At 41.7% G+C, this 17,387-nt stretch overlaps 1 protein-coding gene across 1 annotated transcript in view; it reads left to right on the top strand.

Annotated features, from left to right (window-relative positions):
• The window catches only part of LOC134345208 (collagen alpha-5(IV) chain-like), a 205,084-nt gene extending 188,496 nt beyond the window's left edge, over positions 1-16,588 (top strand). Inside the window, exons 47-52 of the mRNA XM_063045494.1 lie at positions 2,297-2,395; positions 2,654-2,860; positions 4,825-5,002; positions 6,434-6,548; positions 7,407-7,579; positions 12,674-16,588. Coding sequence (XP_062901564.1) covers positions 2,297-2,395; positions 2,654-2,860; positions 4,825-5,002; positions 6,434-6,548; positions 7,407-7,579; positions 12,674-12,749 — 848 coding nt within the window. The 3' untranslated portion in view covers positions 12,750-16,588. The remainder of the gene's footprint in view (positions 1-2,296; positions 2,396-2,653; positions 2,861-4,824; positions 5,003-6,433; positions 6,549-7,406; positions 7,580-12,673) is intronic.
• The last annotated feature ends 799 nt before the right edge of the window (positions 16,589-17,387 follow it).

The following is a 17,387-nucleotide window of genomic DNA, read 5'->3' as shown; positions in this document are numbered from 1 at the left end:
GGCAGAGGTTACAACGGGACCTTGATAGGATGCAAAACTGGGCTGAGAAGTGGCAGATGGAGTTCAACCCAGGTAAGTGTGAGGTGGTTCATTTTGGTAGGTCAAATATGATGGCAGAATATAGTATTAATGGTAAGACTCTTGGCAGTGTGGAGGGTCAGAGGGATCTTGGGGGCTGAGTCCATTGGACGCTCAAAGCAGCTGCGCAGGTTGACTCTGTGGTTAAGAAAGCATACGGTGCATTGGCCTTCATCAATCATGGAATTGAGCTTAGGTGCCGATAGGTAATGTTGCAGCTATATAGGACCCTGATCAGACCCGACTTGGAGTACTGTGCTCAGATCTGGTCGCCTCACTACAGGAAGGATGTGGAAACCATAGAGAGAGTGCAGGGGAGATTTATAAGGATGTTGCCTGGATTGGGGAGCATGCCTTATGAGAACAGGTTGAGTGAACTTGGCCTTTTTTCCTTGGAGCGACGGAGGATGAGAGGTGACCTGATAGAGGTGTATAAGATGATGAGAGGCATTGATCATGTGAATAGTGAGAGGCTTTTTCCCAGAGCTGAAATGGCTAGCATGAGAGGGCACAGTTTTAAGGTGCTTGGAAGTAGGTACAGAGGAGATGTCAGCGGTAAGTTTTTCACACAGAGAGTGGTGAGAGTGTGGAATGGGCTGCCGGCGACAGTGGTGGAGACGGAAACTATAGGGTCTTTTAAGAGACTCCTGGATAGGTACATTGAGCTTAGAAAAATAGAGGGCTATAGGTAACCCTAGGTAATTTCTCAGGTAGGGACATGTTCGGCACAGCTTTGTGGGCCGAAGGGCCTGTATTGTGCTGTGGGTTTTCTATGTTTCTATGATTTTTGATCGGCAATCTGACTCTCTGCAACGACATTGCAAATCATTGTTTTAAATGTCCTTTGTAGAATTTTGCCACCTGATTGAATATCTGCATCTTTATGTCTGCCAGTTTTCTGTTTAGTTAATCATATTGCACTGCACATTGGGATTTTTCCCTCTCTAACTCTGCTGCGTGTCAGACTGCTGCACCAGTAAGTGTCACTGCTTCACAGCTCCAGCGATTTGAATGGATTTGAATGACATTTTGCCTGGTGGTGACTCTGACATTTGCATGTTTTCACTGTGACAATGCTGATTTGTCCTGGTAGGTGAACTGACTATTATGTCATCCCCCTTGGTGTGAGTAGGTGGTAAAAAGAACCAAATGGTTTGATAGGGTCAATCTTATGCAGGATAGCATGGCTGACTAGCCTTCTATACTGTTGTAAGTTTGCTAAAGACACCATTTTTCTGCAAGCTTTTATAATGTTTTCTCAGAATGGGGGCTTCTCTAGCAAGGCTGGCAATTAGTCCCCATCTTTACGTGCTCTCAGAGCATGGCAGTAATTTCCATTTTGAACTGCTGACCTCCTTCTACAGATGAGTCCTGTCGGACAGAGAGTTGATATAAATGAGTTCCTAACTAGACTTTTTCCCCAGTACTGTTAATAATCTCTGACGTCGTAGAGCATCCAGTGTCATATATAACCCAGCCCAGGTAAGGATAGTATATATTTTTCCCTTAAGAACATTTGTATTTGATTACAAGTTTCATCATCACCAATACTGAAACTAGCTTATTTAGTTCCAGATTACATGGTTAACTGAATTGAATATTACAACTGCTCAGTTGGGAATTTGAACTCATCTCTCCAGCTCTTTTGAACAAGACTCTAGAATATGGTCCAGCAATACTGTTAGTGCCAATTTTAAGAATTATGGCATGTAGCCAACCACCACTCAGGGCAAGACACACGATGCTGGAGGAATTCAGCAGGCCAGGCAGCATCTATGGAGAAGAGTAAACAGTCGATTCTTCAGGGCGAACCCCTTCATTGTCCTGATGAAGGGTCTCTGCCCAAAACTTTGACTGTTTACTCTTTTCCCATAGATGCTGCCTGCACTGCTGAGTTCCTCCAGCATTTTGTGTGAGTTGCTTTGCGTTTCCAGCATCTGCATATTTCCTCATGTAGAGGAACCACCGTTCAGATGTCCTTTTAAACAATTCTGTATGGAACCAGTCCCCCCAAGTATGGAAGTAATCCACCATAAGGACGCTGTTCCTCAAAGTTTGTTTCACCCTTGTTTACTGGAGCAACCTTGTTGTTAATTAAAATCATAAACTATTTTCCAGTATCATATCTGAAAAAACTGAGACACTGAGATATTTTACTGCTATTGCCAGAGTCTTATTATAGGATAAACAAGTTTGTCTTGTTTTGGTTTACACATAGGAGAAGAGGGTCCAACTGGTCCATGTGGTCCAAATGGGCCTCCTGGAGATCCAGGACCTCCAGGACCAAAAGGCTCCCCAGGTTGTGATGGACAACCAGGTAAGCTGGGCAACTGTTTCAAATACTGTACTTCTTAATAAATTCCCACAAATCCTTTCTATTAATATGGAAAGGGATAGTGATTGCAGTGAGATCTTTTCTTATATTATCTTTTAAACATTTAATGTGACATTAAAGCTTATGCAATAATATGTTTGTAACAAGCATAAGTCAATCAATATGTCTCAGTCAAAACTCTGACATTGTTTCAAATAAGACAACATTAATTGGAACAAATATACTTTTGTTTAACATTAGGACTGAAGGGGTTTCCAGGTCAAAAAGGAAAGCAAGGAGCTAAGGGGCAACCTGGCCAGTGGAAACCGGTTATCCACAGGTTCACTTTTACAAGACACAGTCAATCCAGGGAGATACCGCTGTGTCCAAATAACACAAATGAGCTGAGTGTTGGCTACTCTCTCCTCTTTGTGCAGGGCAATAGACGTGCATACGGACAAGATCTAGGTATGCTCAAAGATACCTCTGAATATTTTTTAATTAATCAAAACATGATTCTTGACAGTATTGCTCAAGGTATTTGAGATTAACGTATATAAGACAATGAGAGTAAATTCATTTGTTTTACATTTATGATAATGTGGAGGTAAGCTGTTTGAGTCCGTGCTGACTCTATTTATCAATTCCTGGCACCTCTGTGCTGCAGTCAGTGTCAAACTTACCTGCTCATTGAAAGTCACCCCCCCCACCCCCCCCGTGGGAAGCAGGGAACGGCCTGACTAAGGAGCATTGCCACCCCTCTCACTACCTGCCGTTTATCTGATGACACCATGGCCACGGTAGAGTTTAAATCAAGCACATGGTAACCTTTTTGCTGTCCGGGTCACCACGGGCTGAGGGTTGCAGTAAACAGTGGGGGTGTGCTGCAGTAAAGGGGGCCTGGGTGCACACTTTAAATAAGTATTTGCCACTGTGTCTGTTTTATCCTGCCACTTTGGGTGCTCAATTTAGATATGTATTTGTAACCGAGTGTAACCTGAAGGGTTTACTGAATGTTTAGTGTCTATCTTGTCCTGTAAATAAATAGTTAACTTACTTACTAGTAGTTAGTGCCTTCTGTCCCCACTCATCGGACCAGTGAATCCGATTTCACACAATTGGTGTTGTGAGCAGGAATCAGTGATTGAACAGAAGATGAATACCTTTAGAAGGAAAAATAAGAGAGAGGACCCCCTCTGTGAGGTGTGCCAAGTCCTGGGGTGGTCCGGCAACGGTGCGGGATTTGGGAGTCCCACCAACGAGCAGAAATCGGGGAAGTTTTGGGTGCTGCACCCACACGGGCCACCAGAGCAGGGGGAGATCGTGGAGCACAATCTGTGGCATAAGGTTGTGGCAGCGACCAGTGTGTGAGTAAGCCAGTGTTAGAGTGAGGCTTTGGCTCAGCGGGGAGAGACGTAGGCTGTAGGTAAATTTATTTTGGTTATTGATTCTTCCTTTTTTATTGCACACTTAGTGCAGTGGGGATGCCAGGCAGGATAGTGGAATGCTCCTCTTTCGGAGTGTGGGAATGAAGGGAGACTTCCAGTTTCACTGACAACTACAGCTGCAAGATGTGCATCCAGCTGCATCTTCTACCAGACCACGTTAAGGAGTTGGAGCTGAAATTGAATGAACTCCAGATCATTTGGGAAGCTGAGGGGTTGATTAATAGCACATACAGGGAGGTAGTTACACCCAAGGTGCAGGACATAGGTGACTGTCAGGAGGGGGAAAGGGGATAGGCAGAGCACCCCTGTAAGGATTCGACTGAATAAAAGGTATACCACATTGGATACTGTTGGGGGGAATGACCTAGCAGAGGAAAGCCACAGCATTCAGGTCTCTGGCACTGAGTTTGGCTCTGTGTCTCTTGGAGGATTTACTGAATGTTTAATGTCTGTCTTGTCCTGTAAATAAATAGTTAATCTACTGACCAGTAGTGAGTGCCTTCTATACCCCCACACTGACCCACAAACCTGATCTCACACAACACTGTAGTCCTTGTGTTTTGTCCTCTTGAATGGAATTTGAATCTGCAGCCTTTTGAAAGTGCAAACAACTGAGCCAAAACAGTGCAGAGCAGACTCTGTGGGCGAATGGCCTAATTCTGCTCCTATGTTTTACAGTCTATACCCTAATGTCTACATTGGTGTTTCAGTGAACTTCCTGATATGTTTGCTGGTGTGAATAATGCTCATGTTTTCTGACTCTGCATAATGATAACCGAAGGTTTGAGACAGAGCAAAGATTTTAGAATTCCATGTGACATTTAACCCCAGCTCTTACATATCATTCATTTCCATGATCCTATTCAATCTTAAAAAAAAAGACATTTCTCCTTGGCATTTAAGATGAATATTTGAAGATTTTAGTAAACAGTGCACATATTGTACAAATCCTTTTTAATACTTCTTTGTATCTGTGGCTTTCAGGAACAGCTGGTAGCTGCTTGCCAAAGTTTAGTGTGATGCCATTTTTGTTCTGTAATATAAATGACATCTGTAACTATGCATCAAGAAATGACTACTCCTATTGGCTGTCAACTTCAAAACAAATGCGTGCGGACAAAGCTCCAATTAGAGGGCAAGAGCTGCAGCAGTATATTAGCAGGTACTGTCTTCCAAAACCAAATCTCTGTATTTTGAAGAAGTTTATGGATACCACCTAGAATTTAAAAAAAATTGAAACTTAGCCCAGGGCTAGCAAGTTAACCTGTGAATTGTTTGATCAGAGAAGTTCCAAATTCAATCCCTGCAGGTATAGAGACCAAGTCAATCAGGGTAATATGGTGGGGCTGGTTCTACAAATGGGCTTTGTGTACCTGACTGAGGGAGGGAAAATTAGGCAATACTCCCATTCCTGATTGAAAACCATGGCCAATACTAGAAATTTCTGTGCTAAAATGTGGGATGAGGAAAGGGTTAGGCTCAACATTGGTTGAGACGAGTATACTATCCTCAATAATGGCCTTTGCTTTAAAAAAAAGATATCTGGAATGTGCTGCTACAAGAGTGGATGGAATCAGAAACAATTATCACATTTAAGAGGAATTTAGACAGACACTTAATTAGTCAAGGCATAAAAGTATACAGCCTAATGAGGGCAAATGGGATAGTGTGTAGATGGGCAAGTGTGCCAGAGTGGACATGGTGGGTCAAAGGATGCTGTTAGAATCTATGGGAGGTCATGCTTTATAATAAAAATAAATTGTTGGCTGTTTTAACATAATGAAGTTTTCTTTTTTTTCCCACATAGATTGATATGAAATCAGTCTTCACTGTGGAAGACACTAGCAGTATGCTGGAAGTCCCAGGTGTCAAATGGCATGAAGTGTGTGAAGTTACCTTAACTAGAGAGAAACTTCTTGGGAAACTGAAAGGTCTGAAGGTAGATAGGTCACCTAGACCAGATGGTATACACTTCACAGTTCTGAAAGAGGTGGCTGAAGAGATTGTGGAGGCATTAGTAATGATCTTTCAACAATCACTAGATGGTTCCAGAAGACTGGAAAATTGCAAATATCATTCTACTCTTCAAGAAGGGAGAGAGAGGCAGAAGAAAGAAAACTATAAGCCAGTTCATCTGTTTCCTATGGTGCGGGAGTCTAAGACCAGAGGACACAGCCTCAGAATAGAGGGACGTCCTTTTAGAATGGAGATGAAGAGGAATTTCTTTAGCTAGGGAGTGGCGAATCTGTGGAATTCTTTGCCACAGGCAGCTGTGGAGGCCAAGTCTTTATATATATTTAAGACAGAGGTTGATAGCTTCTTAATTGGTCAGGGCATGAAGGGTTACGGGGAGAATGGAGCCGAGAGGAAAATTGGATCAGCCATGATAAAATGGCGGAGCAGACCTGTTGGGCCAAATGGCCTAATTCTGCTCCTATATCTTATGGTCTCATGGAAATCAGCCATTTCTCACACACCAGATGGAATTTCCAATGATGTGAAGAACCTGACAATTTGAGTTATGTAACCCCATTTTCAGGAAAGCTGACCATGTCTGAGGCTCATGCTAACTAGTGATGTGTGTCATTCCCAGGTGTGTTGTTTGTGAAAGTCTGGCAATGGTCATAGCTGTGCACAGTCAATCAATTCAGACCCCACCCTGCCCAAATGGCTGGAAATCCTTGTGGACTGGCTACTCATTTGTAATGGTATGTACATAAAGGAATGCCAATCCAAGTTTGGCAAGAAACTGAACTGAAAGTTGTCTTAAACTCTGGCTTGCAATTTACAATCAGGACATGGATATAAATGTCACTTAATTTGTATTTTGGTAAGCCCAATATGTGGTAGAGGAATGAAGTAAAACTGTTTTTAGTTTTAAACTCTGCAATAATCCTCCTACTGACCCAAGTTTCTCATCTTTTCTCTCCCCGTGCAGTCTCAGCTCCTTTTTTTAGAAATCTTCCCACCTGCTAGTGGACTTTGCCTTATAAATCTGCACTTAACACTTATATATTTAATATTTCTGTAGTATTTGAGTAATATTGTAAAATAATTGTTTGAGTAAGCATTCATTGTTGTTTATATAATTCATCATGTTTATATGTAAAAATATGTGAAATGCATATGTCATGACCCTACCATGTGAAATGTGTGTCTCTTGGCTCTCTTGATTTCCTTTAAATTGGTTTAATATTTTGAAGTTACAAAACATAACAGGCATGCACTATTACCCTAACCCCTACACAACAATTGTCAATCCTAGGCTTGACAATTTTGCCCTGGTGTTTCTTTTCTCAGGAAGCTGGAATGCTTCAAGTCTTTCTTGGTTGTCTCACTGGACTCTACTTTTTCTGTGGTTCATAGACTGCAGGATGACATGGAAGATTAGTTTCTCTCCATCCTGTAGGTGATCAATAAGAAAAATAAGGCATCAAATAAACAAAGTCTCCCTTTTCTGTGTTCCAGTTGACTGACTGGCTGCAACTCTATTCTGAAATAATTTCTCTGATCCTTACGTTGTGTGCGTATTCACAGAAACATGTTTCCCTCCACTCCTCTTATAGCACAGAGGCTCGGGTGCCCAGGGATCAGGTCAAGCTTTGGCTTCACCTGGTTCGTGTTTGGAAGAATTTCGCGTTGTGCCATTCATTGAATGCCACGGGAGGGGGACATGCAACTACTATGCAAATACCTACAGCTTTTGGCTAGCAACGCTGGATCCCTCAGAGATGTTCAGGTATAAACACTACACTTCAGAAAGGTTCGGACTGATTGCATGCTTTGATTAGAACTTATTCTCTAGTCCTTCCTGAAATTGTAAAGTTAAATTCAAAACCAAAAATCTCTGAAAACAAGATATTAATTTCAGTCTGTGTGTGAGATTGATTTGGCCGCCATTGATAAACTGTATAATGAAGAATAGATAGTTTCTTACTTTTTTAAGTGGATGCGATATGATTAAGATTTTGGAGACTCTAGAGACTTCAGGCACTGATGCAAAGTTTCCACCCAAAAATGTCAACGATTCCTCCGCACCCTGCCCCCAAACTCCTCCCCAGCTGCTCTAGCAGAGTAAGTTCAACAAAAATTTCAGTCAGTAATTTGCTTGTTGGATTGCATATTTCCTCAAGAAGCTGGCATTTTCGGGTAGTTTCCTGGGTGCTGACAAGGCCCTAGGTGACCTCTCCGGAAGCACATGCGGAGCGCTGATCCATGTTTCCAAACTCCCTTCAGATAACGAATGTCAATGAATGACCTTGTATATCAGTAGGCAGCAAGCTGCAGGATAAATTGGTAAAATTGGTAAACTGGTTTATTATCATCATGTACCAAGGTACCATGAAAATCTTTGTTTTGCATGTGCATTCTGAGAGATTATTTCATCACATCAGTATATTGTGGCAGTACTGAGGAAAAGCAATAACAGAATACAGAATAAGTGTTACTGTTTGGAAAAAGTGCAGTTTTGACAGTCAGTTAGGTTCATGATGGGGTGAATTGTGAGGTCATGAGTCCATCTTATTGTTCAAGGGTCAATAGTCTTCCAATAGCAGAGTAGAAGCTGTTCTTGAGCCTGATTGGAGTCAATGACTAGTCTGACGTAGCGATGAATGTAGGGCCATGGAGATGGCTTCAGCTATGGACCTGTTCCAGTGATAGGTGAACTACAATGGGTCCAAGGCTGCCTGAGATGCTGGGGTTGATGTGTACTATGACTGGCCTCTTGATGGTGTTTGTCAGATCCACAAGATGATACTAATTAAGGCAGGTGTTAGTATAAGGCAAGATATTGCATATAATTCCAACCTAGAGAGAGACAGGCACAGAGAAGTTCACTGCTATACTCTCATTCACAGCATCCCTTACACAAGCTGCAGACAGTGAAAGATTTCAGTGAGGAGATCCCTATCAATATTCAGGCATTGGTGCAATGCTCCCCCTTAATGTTCGGACAGGGGCCGTAACTCCCTGAACAACTTGGGCAGGTACGGCCTCCCGCTGAGGCCATTTTCTGTTTTCCTCTCTTTCAGCAGCCATCCCTGCTCCACTCATTCTCTCAGGAATGCTGGGCTCCGAGATGGGATGGCTATTAATGTCTGAAAACAAAGTCAGGACCGTCTGGCTTTGATTGGTGGTGAACTGGGAACTTAACTTCAAAAAGTGGGTGGAGATAATAGCTGTTTAAATAACCTTCCGGCCACTGTGTGCTCAGTAGTGCACGGTTAAAGGTTGCTTCATTTCTGAAGTCCATTCGGTGTTATGTGTTGACTGATGCCTGTTCTGTACTTCACCAACAGGCTTCCACTGTATTTGCATCAACTTCACTGGTGCAGTACATCTTTTTTTCTGGTTCTGATGAAGGGTCTCGACCCGAAACGTCGACTGTTCACTCTTTTCCATAGCCCAGCCTGCTGAGTTCCTCCAGCATTTTGTGTGCATTGCTTGGATTTCCATCATCTGAAGATTTTCTTGTGTTTGTGGTGCAGTACCCCGTTCAATTGGTCAAAGTACATTTGGAAAAGTATGTGGATAAGAGAGATTTAGAGGCACATGGGCTACGTGCAGGTAAATTGGACTGTCTTGGTCGGCAACGTAGTAAGCATGGATGAGTTAAGCCAAAGGACCTGTTTCCATGGTGTATTAGAGTCTGTGATTCTATATAACCATATAACCATGTAACAATTACAGCACGGAAACAGGCCATCTCGCCCTTCTAGTCCATGCCGAACTCTTACTCTCACCTAGTCCTATTGACCTGCACTCAGCCCATAACCCTCCATTCCTTTCCTGTCCATATATCTATCCAATTTAACTTTAAACGACAACATCAAACCTGCCTCAACCACTTCTGCTGGAAGCTCGTTCCACACAGCTACCACTCTCTGAGTAAAGAAGTTCCCCCTCATGTTACCCCTAAACTTTTGCCCTTTAAATCTCAACTCATGTCCTCTTGTTTGAATCTCCCCTACTCTCAATGGAAAAAGCCTATCCATGTCAACTCTATCTATCCCCCTCATAATTTTAAATACCTCTATCAAGTCCCCCCTCAACCTTCTACGTTCCAAAGAATAAAGACCCAACTTGTTCAACCTTTCTCTGTGACTTAGGTGATGAAACCCAGGTAACATTCTAGTAAACCTTCTCTGTACTCTCTCTATTTTGTTGACATCTTTCCTATAACTTGGTGACCAAACCTGTACACAATACTCCAAATTTGGCCTCACCAATGCCTTGTACAATTTCAACATTACATCCCAACTCCTATACTCAATGCTCTGATTTATAAAGGCCAGCATATCAAAAGCTTTCTTCACCACCCTATCCACATGTGATTCCACCTTCAGGGAACTATGCACCATTATTCCTAGATCCCTCTGTTCTACTGCATTCTTCAATGTCCTAGCATTTACCATGCATGTCCTATTTTGATTAGTCCTACCAAAATGTAGCACCTCACATTTATCAGCATTAAACTCCATCTGCCATCTTTCAGCCCACTCTTGTAACTGGCCTAAATCTTTCTGCAAGCTTTGAAAACCTACTTCACTATCCACAACTCCACCTATCTTAGTATCATCTGCATACTTACTAATTCAATTTACCATCCCATCATCCAGATCATTAATGTATATGACAAACAACATTGGACCCAGTACAGATCCCTGAGGCACACTACTAGTCACCGGCCTCCAATCTGACAAACAGTTATCCACCACTACTCTCTGGCGTCTCCCATCCAGCCACTACTGAATCCATTTTACTACTTCAATATTAATACCTAACGATTGAACCTTCCTAACTAACCTTCCGTGTGGAACTTTGTCAAAGACCTTACTGAAGTCCATATAGACAACATCCACCGCTTTACCCTCGTCAACTTTCCTTGTAACCTCTTCAAAAAATTGAATAAGATTTGTCAAACATGACCTTCCACGTACAAATCCTTGTTGACTGTTCCTAATCAGACCCTGTCTATCCAGATAATTATATATACCATCTCTAAGAATACCTTCCATCAATTTACCCACCACTGACATCAAACGCACATTCTATGGTCCCTAAAAGAAGTGGGCACACCATTCTGAACTTCTAAGTGTATTCATAGTACACCAACAACTTGGATTACCAAGTTAATTTGGTACCTGCATCCACTCAGTAATTTTATGTTTAAGTTATAGTAGTCTATTTAGTAACAGAGAACAAAAGAATTGAGAATGAAATGGGTTAAGATCGAATTAGCGTAAAAAATGGGCACTTGCAAGCTCAATGTGCTAAAGGGCCTTTTTCCTTGCTTTCACAAACAAGAGAAAATCTGCAGATGCTGGAAATCCAAGCAACATACACAAATGCTGGAGGAACTCAGCAAGCCAGGCTGCATCTATGGAAACGAGTTCAGTCGTCGTTCCGGGTCCGATACCCTTCAGCAGGACTGGAGAAACAAAGTTGAGAAGTAAAGTTAAAAGGTGGGGGGAAGGGGAGGGAGAAACAACAGGTGATAGGTGATATGGGGGGGAGGGGTGAAGTAAATTGCTGGGAAGTTGATTGGTGAAAGAGATACAAGGCTGGAGAAGGGGAAATCTAATAGGAGAGGACAGAAGGTCATGGAAGAAAGAAAAGGGGGAAGAGCACCAGAGGGAGGCAATGTGCAGACAAGGAGATAAGGTGAGAGAAGGAAAAGGGGATGGGAAATAGTGAAGGGGGGGATTGCGGCATGGGCATTACCAGGAGTTCAAGAAATTGGTTCATGCCATCAGGTTGGAGGCTACCCAGATGGAATATAAGGTGTTGTTCCTCCAACCTGAGTGTGGCCTCATCGCAACAGTAGAGGAGACCATGGATTGACATATTGGAATGGGAATGGCCATCTCCAATGGGATCCCACCACCAAGCACATCTTTCCCAATCCCCCCCCCACTTTCTGCTTTCTGCAGGGATTGCTCCCTACATGACTCCTTCGTCCATTCATCCTTCCCCACTGATCTCGCTCCTGTCACTTATCCTTGCAAGCGGAACAAGTGCTACACCTGCCCCTACACCTTCTCCCTCATTACCATTCAGGGCCCCAAACAGTCCTTCCAATTGAGGCGACACTTCACCTGTGGGTCTGTTGGGGTCATGTACTGTGTCCAGTGCTCCTGGTGTAGCCTCCTGTATATCGGTGAGACCCAACTTAGATTGGGAGACCGCTTCAACAAGCACCCACACTCCATCTGCCAGAACCTCCCATTCCCATTCCGATACGTCAATCCATGACCTCCTCCACTGTCACGATAAGGCCGTGCTCAGGTTGCAGGAACACCTTATATACCATCTGGGTAGCTTCTAATCTGATGGCATGAACATCGATTTCTCGAACTTCCAGTAATGGCCCTCCTTCCCCCTCTCCACTCCTTCATCATTCCCGAATCCCCTTTTCCCTCTCTCACCTTATCTCTTCATCTCCCTCGGGTGCTCCTTCCCCCTTTTCTTTCTTCCGTGGCCTTCTGTCCTCTCTTATGAGGTTCCTCCTTCTCCAGCCCTACATCTCTTTCACCAATCAGCTTCCCAGCTCTTTACTTCATCCCTCCCCCTTCTGGTTTCACTGATCACCTGTTGTTCCTCCCTCCCTTTCCCCCACCTTTTAAATCTACTCCTCATCTTTTCTCCTCCAGTCCTGCTGAAGAGTTTCAGCCCGAACCGTCAACTGAACTCTTCTCTACAGATGCTGCCCGGCCTGCTGAGTTCCTCCAGCATTTTGTGTGTGTTTCCATGCTTTATCTCTTTATGACTTCAATAGCAATTATAACATCAACTATGTGATCTTAAAACATTCTTCATGTTTTTGTTGCAGGAAACCAACGCCACAAACACTAAAAGCAGGAGACTTGCTATCAATAATAAGCCGGTGTCGAGTCTGTACAAAGTAAATGTGGACACAAAAGAAACAATGGTGCTCTTCCTCATAAGTTTTCAATTGTGTTAAAACAACAATGAAGAGAAGTTAAAAAGATTACTCCATGGTGCTGACTGAACTATAACAAATATACCCAATAGCCTGCCACATTGGTAATTTTGCTAATATTTACAAAAACATTCACATCAGCAAAGTAATTAGTAACCATTGAAAAAAATGAAGCTGTTACTAAACTCTGCCAAACATCTGCCAATTTTATATTGTATTAGTAAATATTTTAACCTTATCATGGTGCTGATGCAGACACCATAGATCACTATGTCATAAGAAAACTCTGGTATAGTACTTTGTTAAGAGTTTCACGTGCTAGTCTTTTTTGGTGAGCTGGTGAATACAACAAATCTTTGATTTTGTAAGCATATATTTAAAACTGTGTACCTAACATAGACGTCAGACTCAAACTTTACAGAACAGAACAAGACTGTTGAATTTATGGAAGAGATATAACTGTCGTATGGACATTTTGCCGAAGCATCATCTAGGATCTTTTATGCATAGTGATTTCACATTGACGATACATGCAGGAAAACAGTATGTTGCCTAGGAAACTGATAATTTTAGGGGTAGTTTTAACCTTAGGTGGTGAACTGGCTGAAATGTTTCCATTGACTTATACTGAATGAGTTACAGCCACGTTTTTACATGGCAAAAGAAAGGGTGATGTCATGCCTGTGATGCTTATGTCGTCAATGACAAAATAAGTTGATTTTAAAATGTAAAGCTGTTCTTCATCATACTGCTAGTCATCTAATTTTAGATGATTGAAGGACACAGAATCACTAAGCAGAGGTCATTCAGCCCATCCAGTCCTTGCTAATTTAACGCACTTCAAGTTTGATGAAGAAGTTTTCCCTAATACAAGAAATATTGGATGATATAGAAATATTTGCACTAACATTTTCCAATCTTAATCAGTTTCAGATGGGCTTCCATAAGTTTTATGATCAGAAAACCATGGTTTCCAAGCACTTTTTGTTGAATTGTAAAGTTTATATTTAAAAGATATTAAATACAAAAGCACATACGGAAGATAATTTTAATAAAAACCAATCTGCAGTTTTTGTACACTATATTGCATTCACAGTTCAGTTTTCTGAAAAGCGAACTTAAAACACACCAGCTGGTAAAATGCACATGTCATCTTGGGTCTGGATGGTAGTGAATGATTTCTACTGTCAGCCTGTATTTAAAACTTGAATTATTATATTGTAAAATGTATAGGTTTTCATGTCACATGGACATTTATAAGTGTACAAACATGTGAGCATATATCTGGCTTTGTATTAACTTCTATGCTTAAAATATGTTAATAACGTTAGTATGGTAGACCCAAGGCACCTTATTAGCAGTACAATTTGCTATTATCCTTGTTTTCGCTCTGGTAAAATCCTGGTGAATCTGTTTTAAATGCGAGAGGTTCTAAAATCATTTTACTCTGTCTGACCTCAGAGACATTGTTACTTGTCTTCATCCTCCTTTTCCACTTTACTTATAAGCACTATATTAAAATTATTGTTTTTATAATTGCACCCTCTCCTAACTTTAACATGGTCACTCCCCGGTCTGAAGTCGTACATTGTATGCTAGTAAGCTATCCAATATTCTCCAGTTTAATTCAGCACAATTCACTCCATATTTTTGGATTCAGTGTGGATAATAGCCAAAAAAAATCTCTAAGAGAAAAGGGATTTAAAATACATTTTTGACTGAAGAGATGAATTTTTTTGTTTCTGCATATCCTTTGGGTATGCCTTTAAGTTGTTCACTTCGCTAATGTGGTGTTCCCTTGTTGGTGTCCTTTCTGCCAGACTGACCCCATTTTTTCATAGCTTTTATGTTCCCTTGGTCATGTTCTCTCTCTATCTAAATGACCCCATGAACCAAATCACCAAGTGATCTAGTTTGCACGTGAGGCAACCCCGGCCTCACTTGATCAGAAATACTCCCTTTATCCTATCCATACTTCTCCCACGCTCTCTGCAACTTAAAATTACTTATTTTCTCACCTTCCCAATTCTGACAAAGGATGTTTTACCTGAAAAGTTAACACAGATTTTATCTGGCCTACTGAGTTAGTCATAGAACCCTCTGAGGCCTCCGTTGGTCAGGGTCAGCCATGAATATTGCGTTCTAGCTGTCGGTACGCAAACCAGAGCAGTAGGATATGGAGAGCAAGCTGTTGCCCATGTAGCAGGCAACCCTCTCTGTGAATCTGATGAACCCAAAGGAATGGCAGAAATCAATACAGTTTAACACCAGCGGCATCGCAGGAATTGCCATTCAACATTGAGCTCAAAGTAGGACTGCCTTAGGGACTCCAGCTCCGGATTTTTCCCTCAGGATTTACTCCCGAAGCCTTCCCCATGAGTAGCTGTAGCCGCAAGGCAGCAGAGGTTTGAGATAAGCAACACACATCAAAGTTGCTGGTGAACGCAGCAGGCCAGGCAGCATCTGTAGGAAGAGGTACAGTCGACGTTTCAGGCCGAGACCCTTCGTCAGGACTAACTGAAGGAAGAGTGAGTAAGGGATTTGAAAGAGGTTTGAGATCAGAGTTTTCCTTCTCCTAGATGAGTTGCCAACCACAGATGACAAGCCCCATCTGCCTGAAGTGAGTGGTTTTAAGGTACCAGTAACCCGTCTTTGCCCTTTCTCCCATCAGTAGAAATGTTTCAGCCAGGCTTAGTAGCTAAGCCTCATGTGAAGGCCCGGAACTGGACTCGGTAGTCAGAGGATATTTGAGGCGCATGCTATTGGGAGCATTTAATAGGTAGTGGAGGCTTATCCACATTACCACCCCTGGCTATAATAACCTTAGGAACAACCTCATAGAACACTACTGCACAGAAACAGATAAGAAAATTACGTCAATAATCAAAAAGGCATACATTATTTGGCCATTTTACGTCCTATACCAAATAAAGTGGCCACTGATTGTATGTTCACAGTCTTCTCCTGCTGCAGCCCATCCGCTTCAAGGTTGAATGTGCTGTGCATTCAGGGATGCTCTTCTGCACACCACTGTTGTAACACGTAGTTATTTGAGTTACTGCCACCTTCCTGTTTGCTTGAACCAGTCTAGCCATTCTACCCTGACTTTTCTCACTAGCAAGGAGTTTCTGCCACAGAACTGCCTCTCACTGGATGTCATCTGCTTTTGTTTTTTTTTTACACTATCCTCTGTAAACTCTGGAAATTGTTGTGTGTGAAAATCACAGATCAGTAGTTTCTGAGATACTTAAACCACCCTGTCTGGCACCAACAATCATTCCATGGTCAAAGTCACTTAGATCACATCTCTTCCCCATTCTTATGTTTGGCCCGAACAACAACTGAATCTCTCGACTGTTTTTATGCATCGCGTTGCACCACATGATTGACAGATTAGATATTTGCATTAACGAGCAGGTGAACAGGTGTACCTAATAAAGTGGCCACTGAGTGTGTACCAGAGGCATGATACAACAAACAGCAGTTTTCATGGTGAATTTGACTAATTGCTCCAAATATAGGAGCTTTAATCTAAATGTTTCAAAGTGCTGATTATTTTATGATTATTCTCCATATTAGATTTTTTTCTGCTTATCGTGCAATAAATGGGTGCATATGTGTGTTTATACTAGTTGGAGCGACACTGTGATAGTCGCTCATGTTAGTCAAAAAACCTTGTGCTGTAAGTGCAACTTTATTATAATTAAACAAAGCCAATGTTCATTTGGTAACTGCTAGTAATTTAAGTGGAAGTTCTCTCTATCTCTCACCTTAACCTCTGCAGAAAATTAATGGAAACTCCAAAGAAAGACTTTAATATTTATTTATTCCATTGCCCTGATGCTTTTGAATTAAAGTTACATTAGTAGAGCTCAGCAAGTTCATCTTTAATTATTTTATACCTCATGGTACAACATCTTTCCAGAACATTTACCACCGTGCAAAATTTTGATGTTTTATGAGCAGAACAGGGAATAATGTTTAATTAAAAATGGATAACTGTAGCACCTTTAATTGAGTAAAATATCCCAAGATGCTCAAAAAGAGAATTAGCAATAAATATATATTTCTTATTAATCAATAGGAACTTGCTCAAAGAGTTTAGGCTTTAATAAGCACCTCAAAAGGAGATAGTTATGTGTAGATGTGTATGGAGGGAACAATGGGGATGAGGAGCTTGGCATTTGAAGTTAAGCCTTTTAGAAGTGAAGTAATTCAAATTGGTGATATGCAAGAGGCATATCACCAATATACCTCTGAGAAGTTGTCAGACTAGGAGCACTGGTACATGGGTCTGGGTGAATGAAACTTGGAATGAGTTAAGATAAAGTCAGCAAAGTTATATAAATATAGGTTTATGGAGAATGAAAGGGCTGAGCATGGCCAAAGGAAATATGGAAAATAGTTGTATGTAGTGGTAATAAAAGTATAGAGGGTGCTTCCGTCAGGAGATGAGGTGAAGGAGGGTCACAGTTGGTTATGTTACTGGTAAGTAGTGCAAATGAAGTCCAGAGCTCTATTTGGTGTCAAAGTCAATGCTGTTTTGAGCAGTTCAGTTCAGTATCAAAAGTTGGAAGTGTAATGCCCTGGTTCACATCTTTAC

This window comes from Mobula hypostoma, chromosome 4 (assembly GCF_963921235.1).
Source record: "Mobula hypostoma chromosome 4, sMobHyp1.1, whole genome shotgun sequence".
In the NCBI taxonomy this organism is placed as follows: Eukaryota; Metazoa; Chordata; class Chondrichthyes; order Myliobatiformes; family Myliobatidae; genus Mobula; species Mobula hypostoma.
Note: the sequence above shows the minus strand (reverse complement) of the source record. Positions and strands in the feature narration are given on the sequence as shown.